General features: G+C 30.6%; 1 protein-coding gene across 1 annotated transcript; it reads right to left on the bottom strand.

Annotated features, from left to right (window-relative positions):
- Window positions 1-6,857: 6,857 nt before the first annotated feature.
- Window positions 6,858-8,060, bottom strand: LOC107002123 (transcription factor bHLH162-like). The gene is made up of 3 exons (XM_015200033.1): window positions 7,929-8,060; window positions 7,151-7,504; window positions 6,858-7,052 (listed from the first exon to the last, which is right to left on the bottom strand). Exons 1-3 carry the CDS (start codon window positions 8,058-8,060, stop codon window positions 6,858-6,860), a joined length of 681 nt encoding a protein of 226 aa, XP_015055519.1.
- Between the last annotated feature and the right edge of the window lie 842 nt (window positions 8,061-8,902).

Below are 8,902 nucleotides of genomic sequence, written 5' to 3' on the forward strand. Positions count from 1 at the left end.
TGAAACATGAGAAATTCCCTGAGAAATTTCTCCACAAAAAGGGTATAACGATAAAATTATTATTATTTCTTTCGTTTCACAAAAAAAAGTATAACGACAAAATTATTATTATTTATTCGTTTCAATTTATGTAAATCGACAAATGGAGTTATAGACTAAAGGAAATTAATTCCCTATCCAGTGTGAAATAGCGCCAATTTTAGATTAAGATAATTAGAATTTCAAAATGTTTTTCATTGACTTATACAAAATTACAAATGATTAGAAGAATTCTAGGAAATTTTGCCTAAAGTGGGCTAAACAAAATATTCAACTTATGTAGTAGTGTTTAATTGGATATGCCTATTTAATAAAATAGTTAAAATTTGTGATTTAATACAAAGGAGTTGTATAAAGATAATATATATATTTTTTTAAAAATAAACTATTAGAAAAAGCACGTCACGGAAATTAAAATACGATAAGAAAATCTTAGAGCATGTTGTTTATGAATAGAGAATGATACAATTTATCTAAACACTGTATTTATTAAAATGATATAGTACGATATAATACGATACATTATGAAACAGTACGTAACAAGCATCCAAACAAAGTGTAACACCATAAATTGAGTTGCCAAAAAATATAGAGTTAAAAAAGGAAAAAAACAATAACTATATATAAAATAACATTATATATGGATTGTCTTCTTTCGTATAACAAAAATAACTTTTAGCGGCAACATATGTGTAGATAATCATAAAGAGTGTAAATCTGTGCCGATATTAATTAAAAGTCATTAGATTCAATATCGTTACAGGCTTTAGCGATATTTCTAAAGAGTGCTAAATTTAATAGTTGAAACAGAAGTAAGCTAAAACTCTTTTATTCTAATCCAAAAATTGAAGGACCGGAGATGATTGGCAACAACAAAAACTCATGTTCATGAACCATATTAAATCAATTATTTTCATGTCCAATGAAAACATTTTGCATGTAATTGTTAGGCATGTTAGGATATTGACCTAATGTTGGTAATAACTCCGATGAATCAAATCCTAACCTTTCAGATTCAACTTTATATCCCAAAAATGATTCGATTCCATATTATTGTTGCTAGATGGTCCATGAATCAACTCCTTTCATCTTATCACACAAAGTTGTTGCTCTAAATTGCATTGTTGAACTTCGATTGATATGCAAAAAATTGAATTTCGACAACGACTCACAAAGTTTAGCTATTTTTTCAATACTTATTATTTTTTAAGTCAACTTCAATTCCATCATTACCTTAGTTTCCTGAGAAATTTGCACTTTAGAGTTTCCATTGAGTTCAAATCTTGTAGACACAACTTCAACACCTTCCACATGGCATAATCGTATGATGTTATTAAAAGTGGCTATATTATTAAGGCTAGTTATTAAAACCACGATCATGTTTGGGCCCATTTTCAATTTTTTCAAATAGAAAAATTTTCAAAACGTCAATATTTTGTTGTATAGCAGGATTCTTTAGCATACTTTCAATATTTTGATTTGTTAATGTATATTTTTTATTTGTTTGTTTTGCGAGAATAAAATTATTTGATAACAGAAAGAAAAAAATCAGGGGAGATAATATTTTTAAAAATAAACATATCACTGAAAATTCTTATCAATTACAATTTCAAAAAATTACCCTCCTCATTCAACTGGATCAACTTTCTTTCAAATACGTTTTCATCATAATTGTAAATCAATAATTTTTACATTTTATGTGTGCACTTTATCATTCAAATTAAAATTGTATTTTACTTTTCATAGTGAAAACTACAAAATTTGCCTGTTCTATCCCAAAATAGGTCTCTTTTTTTTTTTTTTTAAAAAAATATTTAGTAAGTTTTCATTTCTAAACATTTTGCCTAACGAGTTTAAAACTACACAATTTAAAGAATTGCGCACATTTTTAATTTAAGACTGTGATTCATGGATTTTCTTTTACTTATTAAATTTTATGCTCAGTCAAACTCAATACTTAAACGAAGGTTTATAATTTGAAAATTTATAAATTCCTGCAATGACTTTAAATACATTTAAGATAATAATTGAGCTTACAATCAAATTTTTCGTTGATTAAAAAAAAATCAATATAAATATGTGGTCTTAGAAATTCTTAGCTGCTTTCCATCATTATTGTTTCGTTCTTCTATCATTCGAAGTAGGAGCTGGGGTTGCGGGCAGAGAACTATTGGTATAGCGAGTTCATGTTCTTCGTTAGGAAATGAATTATTTATATATTAGATGAAATCAACATAATCCTTGTCTCAATTTGAAAAGTATTTTTTTTCCCACTAAATTAAATACGTTTTATTTAAGAAGGGATGGAGCACAGTGATAAATATTTCTTTATTTTTTAATTACATTAATGTATATGCATATTATTATATTAATGTACATATGTTAGTTATAGACTGATTGTGGTATAAATTGTGATAGAAGAATGACTATTAGTTCGGGTTTTATTTATTCTAAATTTCTTACCGTAAATAGGTTTTTCCTTTAGGAAAATGTTTTGGATTGACTAATCTTTTTTCTGGTAGGAAAATGTTTAGAACTCTATAAATAGAGGAATGTTTTTTCTAACTTAATCAGCATTCACAGTATAGTCTTAAGGGCTTTGGGAGTTTTGGTTAGGGGGAGAATTTGTAGGTCACAAGCTTGATACGTTATCACTTGTGTGAACCTCCCATGTATTCCGAGTGAATTGGTTGAGGTTGTTTCCCTCTGTATTTTGTACTCTCATATTTATAGTGGATTGCTCATCTCCTTTGTGGACGTAGGTCGATTGACCGAACCACGTTAAATCTTTGTGTCTTTTGGTATATTTCTCGTTGTCTTCTTACTCGTGGTCTTTCGAGGTTTGCTTTGCTAGCTTCCGCGTTTACACCTGCTTATTTTCGGTCCTAACAAGTGGTATCAGAGCCAGATTCAATGATGGAGTCAGGTTTAGTGGTTCGATAATCGATGATTGAACCAGGTTAGAAGGAGGTGTTCATCTTGACGGGTGTAGTTCTAGCCGCAACCTTTTTGACAGTAATGAAGATTTTGTTGGAGAAATTGTTTCAGAGAGGTTCTCTGTGTTGAGACATAAATTTTGCAAAGGAGATTATGGAGAGGAGAAGCAAGTTGTTGAAGATTAAGTGAAGAAGGTGGACAAATTTATTTTGTCAGAAATTCAGGCCAAGGGGGAGATTTGTTGGGTTTTATTTGCCCTAAATTTCTTACCATAAATAGGTTTTCCTTGTAGGAAAAGGTTTTGGATTGACTAATCCTTTTCTGGTAGGAAAAGTTTTAGGACTCTATAAATAGAGGCATGTTCCTTCTAACTTAATCAGCATTCACAATGTAGTCTTAAGGGCTTTGAGAGTTTTGGTTAGAGGGAGAATTTGTGGGTCACAAGCTTGATACGTTATCACTTGTGTGAACCTCCCATGTATTCCGAGTGAATTGGTTGAGGTTGTTTCCCTCTGTATTTTGTACTCTCATATTTATAGTGGATTGCTCATCTCCTTTGTGGACGTAGGTCGATTGACCGAACCACGTTAAATTTTTGTGTCTTTTGGTATATTTCTCGTTGTCTTCTTACTCGTGGTCTTTCGAGGTTTGCTTTGCTAGCTTCCGCGTTTACACCTGCTTATTTCCGGTTCTAACAAGTGGTATCAGAGCCAGATTCGATGATGGAGTCAGGTTTAGTGGTTCGATAATCGATGATTGAACCATNATTTTTTTTCCCACTAAATTAAATACGTTTTATTTAAGAAGGGATGGAGCACAGTGATAAATATTTCTTTATTTTTTAATTACATTAATGTATATGCATATTATTATATTAATGTACATATGTTAGTTATAGACTGATTGTGGTATAAATTGTGATAGAAGAATGACTATTAGTTCGGGTTTTATTTATTCTAAATTTCTTACCGTAAATAGGTTTTTCCTTTAGGAAAATGTTTTGGATTGACTAATCTTTTTTCTGGTAGGAAAATGTTTAGAACTCTATAAATAGAGGAATGTTTTTTCTAACTTAATCAGCATTCACAGTATAGTCTTAAGGGCTTTGGGAGTTTTGGTTAGGGGGAGAATTTGTAGGTCACAAGCTTGATACGTTATCACTTGTGTGAACCTCCCATGTATTCTGAGTGAATTGGTTGAGGTTGTTTCTCTCTATATTTTGTACTCTCATATTTATAGTGGATTGTTCATCTCCTTTGTGGACGTAGGTAGCGATTGACCGAACCATGTTAAATCTTTGTGTCTTTTGGTGTATTTCTTGTTGTCTTCTTACTTATGGTCTTTCGAGATTTTCTTTGCTAGCTTCCACATTTACACCTGCTTATTTTTAATCTTAACAGTAAATTATATTACCATTAGTTTTTTTTTGGTAACTTATTACATAGAAGACTTCTTACCTATAAATAACGGTGCATCAACTTCCTCTGTGTTGGTTAAGAGATGGAATATGTTAAGTGTGAAAAATATCTTAAAACATGTATTGGTAACGAAAAAGAGTTGAGAGAAATAAAATATTTTAAGTCTTTAACTATATTAACTATATAATGATTTATATATGTTAAAGGGAGGTGTACATTTTGTGGAGTTTTGGAATTTTCAACTAATTTAAAGTTGTTTGAGTTGTACAACGTTGTTGGGTTGTTGTATCATGAATGGGACAAGTCAAGTGAGATATTGTTGAATCGATGTAGATTATCTTCGAAAAGAGAGCGAGTTATTCGTGCCTCAGCGTAAATATTTTTTTAATTCATTTTCTGTTATTTTATTTTCAACTTTAATTTATTACATTGTGCGTAAACTACACCAATAAGAGGTCTCAGATTCAAGTCCTTCAAAGTAGCTGGAGACGCCATAGCTGGCGAATGTTTTATCTTCCACTACAAAATTTTCTGACGTAAATACTGTTGGGTTTAGCAAGTGTGAATGAGAAAAGAAAAGAGAGAATATGAAAAGTGAGGAAACTATTTTATAGGGAAAATGAAAAGTCATTTGCAAAGTGCAAATGAAAAGTCATTTCTCCCATATCGACAAAAGAAAGGGAAATTGTTGTCCTTATATAAGGAAACGCTTCCACTACTTCTTAAAGAACTAAGAAGAAGATGCCCCCTCGCGCCGTCATCGTCGCTTGGCTTCGGATCAGTTTTTGTTAAATCAAATAAATCCTGTTAATATTATCTTTTATAAATTTGCGGGTAATGGTAACATTCCGAAAAGTTGTTACTCTTTCCGAAAAACCGTTATTTTCCTAACAGACACATTTTTCTGAAAAGTTATTATTTTTTCCAGAAGACACAACTTTCTGGATAAAACGGGTCTGAACAGATTTCTCTGAACAGACACGTTTCTTGCTGAAAATGGCTATAAAAGGAAGTCAATTTTTCATTTTTTCAAACACTGAATTTTCCTGCTCTGCATAAATTTTCTCTCTCAAATAAATCAAAGTGTCGATCGACTGAGTCTGTGTGACTTGTTCCTGTTCTGAAATTCGCTGAAGTTAAAGAAATTTGAGGTACCGCTATTTCTTTAACAGGATTAATCCGTTTTATCTCGGGAGAAATTAATCCATAACCTCGGATACAGTGAGGGGATTAAATTTCTTAAGGACACACAGTAGTTTCTGTGGACTCGGATTACTTGTTATATTTTATTTACTTTCTGTTTAATCTTATTCTGTTTCTGTCGTTTTAGGCTAACCTTATAATACAGGTTGGATAACAAATACGAATTTAATCATACCCCCTCTATACACATGTTAACTAATTCAACTCTTTTTAACTTTTACCAAGTATTAGTTAATTTATTTAGTATGTACCTAACAAAAAATTCTTCTTCTATAAATTATATGATATAGTATAACATATCAAATAAAAAATTGAACATAGAAAAGGCTTCATAATTTCCAGCAAACAATGAGAAACTTTAATTTGATACGTGTCTTTTAATTAATTTTCAGTACCAATGGAAAAAGGCACTCAACTTTTAAATGTTCTACACAAATTAATTGTGGTCACAATATTCCTTAAAGTAGCAGCATTTTTGTATCATATCAAACAAAATTAAATTCTTTTTTCAAAGTTTAAGAATAGAGAATCATTTTGATTTTGTAGAGTAGAAAGAATATTGAAGGACCAATAAATTATGTTCATTGTTCACTCTTCATATCAATTATTACACACGTTATTGTATCAGACAAAACTACACTTTTTTGATATAAAAATAAGCGAAAATATATAAGTATTCCAATCTATACTCGAAATCTCAGAGATATTCTATTGTTCTTCTGAATTTATTTTATAGATAATTTTCTACCCCTTTTCGCACTACGTGGCACTAGCTTGAAAAAAATATCAACACATGTTGGGCCCATAAGATAGTGCCAGGTAGATCGAAAATGGGTGGAAAATTATTTATAAAATAAGTTCAGGAGGTAATAGGACCTTAGTATAGTATAAGTGTGTCTGTGAGATTTCGGACATAGATTTGGGATCTCTCATTGTCGAAGATAAAAGATATTGAAGATAGAACAAGTTGAATATTAATGTGGCTCAATTAATGTGCATAATTGGAGTTAGACTGCTATTTCCTGCGCTAGCCGAAGTTAATCAGGATTAGATTATTTATAATTATACAATTATTATAATAGTAATAGTAATCAACTACATTAGACAATATCTTATATATGTTTAATTATCAAATATCAAAAAATAAATAGAAATATTTTTTTTTCATGAAAATATTTTCCTTCCTACCAAGCACATCCGTAGTTTATAATTTTACAACTCAATACTAATGAAAAAACATAAAAAGGTAGGAATAAAATATTAATTTTGCATGTAACTATACATGTTTTGATTTTGACTTCTTGTTGGTAATAAGTAGTACTCCAATGTATCAAATTCAATTTTGTAGTCCCACAAATGTAATTGAGATTCCATATAAGAGGGTCCATAAATTAACTCCTTCATCTTATCACACAAATTTGTACCTATTAATTCCATCGTTGAGCTTCTATTAATCTGCAAAAAATTGAATGTCGATAACGATTCATAAACATCAGCTATTTTTCGTTTGTAAAAAAATTTTCAACTTTCAACTTTTATTTTTCCATCATTACCTTAGTTGTTTCATGAGAAATTTGTAGTGTTGAGTTTCCATTGAGTTCAAATCTTGTAGACACAACTTCAACACCTTCCACATAGCATAATCGAATGATGTTAATAAAAGTGGCTATATTGTTAAGGCTAGTTATTAAAACAACGACCATGTTTGGGCCCATTTCATGGAATTCAATCTGAGGTTGTGACTTTGTGATTGGGCCGGGCTCATTAGTTGAATTGAGTGATTGGGCCTTATTTAGGCCCATTTTCAATTCTTCGAAGTACTTATTGTTCATCTCCAAATTCATTTTCAAGTTTTCTATGTAATTCACTGCTGCATCTATTTGATCTGGCACTGTCATTATTGTTTCCTGCAACACTCAAAATTGTAAATGATACATTAGAAGAAATATACATGCATGGAGAGAGGCGAAGTCGAAATTTAAAGCTTATGAATTTGAAATTCTGATCCGAACCCTTGTTACTTCTTTTTAGTTGTTAGGGTTCAAATTTATAATTTGTTACCATATATCCATATAATTTTTCTTTAAATAAAATACAGGTTTTGGACCAAAGCTATTAATTAAAGTTCGATCGAGCCCATAACTCATACTCTAAATTTGTCATTGCATGCATGTACATGATGTAAGAGCAAACGATCATTATCCTGAGCAGTGTAGAGGTGAATCCAGAATTTCGAGAAGAGGAGAATGATTGATTATACACACAATTCATGGATTCAACCAATCGAACTCAATATTTTAATACAAAAACATAGAATTTTGTGAAACAAACCTTAGACTTAGGGATCAAGGAATGAAGTTGATTATAGAGTTTCTTCATATAATTCCTTCTATTTTTCTCCACATATTTTCTTTCCATTTTTGGACCGGCCGGAGGTAATTTCGACTTCATACGCCTTTCCATTTTTTCGATACGTTAAATATTGAACCTTACTTCAAAAACTCGAAAATTAACGATACAAGTAATATAGCAACAAAGCCTTGAGCAAATAAATTTATTAAAATTTGAAGGTTAGACCAAAAGCATGTATCTATTAAGGATATATTTTTTAGAAACTTTTTGGCCTATATTGAGTACAATATATGGTGGTTCAATTCCCAATACGTTATTATAATAATATAATATAACTACTTTTATAGGTCATTAAGGTAGATTGGTTCCCTTTTGGGTCAACAAAAACATGCATGTTGCAAAAAGAAAATAAGTCAAATACATAAGCAGATCCCTAAACTTGTTGGGTTTTTTCCCTCAGGTACCTCAACTACGTCATTTTCCTATTGAATCATTAAACCCCCATAATTTATTCCGTTTAAACAAACACCGTTGTCTGATGTGGAATCAGATTTATGAGGGGTATTGATAGAGGATACATATGTTGTTCCATAAATCATTAGTCCAATTGATAGTAAATATGTTTGAGAATAATTGTGTTTTACTGAAGTCATTTGAATACATTAGAAAACAAATGAGACTAACACAGTTTGTCTTCATTCCTTCAATCAAAATTATTACAATTCAAACACAATTGAAAACATTTACAATAGAAAAAGCTGATCAAAATCAACCAATAGTGTTTTAAAGAAACAAATTATGGGTGGTTCAATGATTCAATTGAAAAATAACATAGTTGAAGTACATGGGGAAAAAACCCAACAAGTTTAGGGATTTGTTTATGTATTTGGCCAAGAAAATATTTAGTGACATTGTATTAGAACGTCATATATGTATGTATTTAGAACGTCATA

This window comes from Solanum pennellii, chromosome 10 (assembly GCF_001406875.1).
Source record: "Solanum pennellii chromosome 10, SPENNV200".
In the NCBI taxonomy this organism is placed as follows: domain Eukaryota; kingdom Viridiplantae; phylum Streptophyta; class Magnoliopsida; order Solanales; family Solanaceae; genus Solanum; species Solanum pennellii.

Excerpts from the sequence above, each read along its gene's own strand:
- LOC107002123 (XM_015200033.1), bottom strand. The coding sequence starts at position 8,060 with ATGGAAAGGCGTATGAAGTCGAAATTACCTCCGGCCGGTCCAAAAATG. Across the intron at positions 7,505-7,928 it reads CCTTGATCCCTAAGTCTAAG|GAAACAATAATGACAGTGCC; the intron begins GTTTGTTTCACA and ends TGAGTGTTGCAG. Across the intron at positions 7,053-7,150 it reads TTTCTCATGAAACAACTAAG|ATTAATAGAAGCTCAACGAT; the intron begins GTAATGATGGAA and ends AATTTTTTGCAG.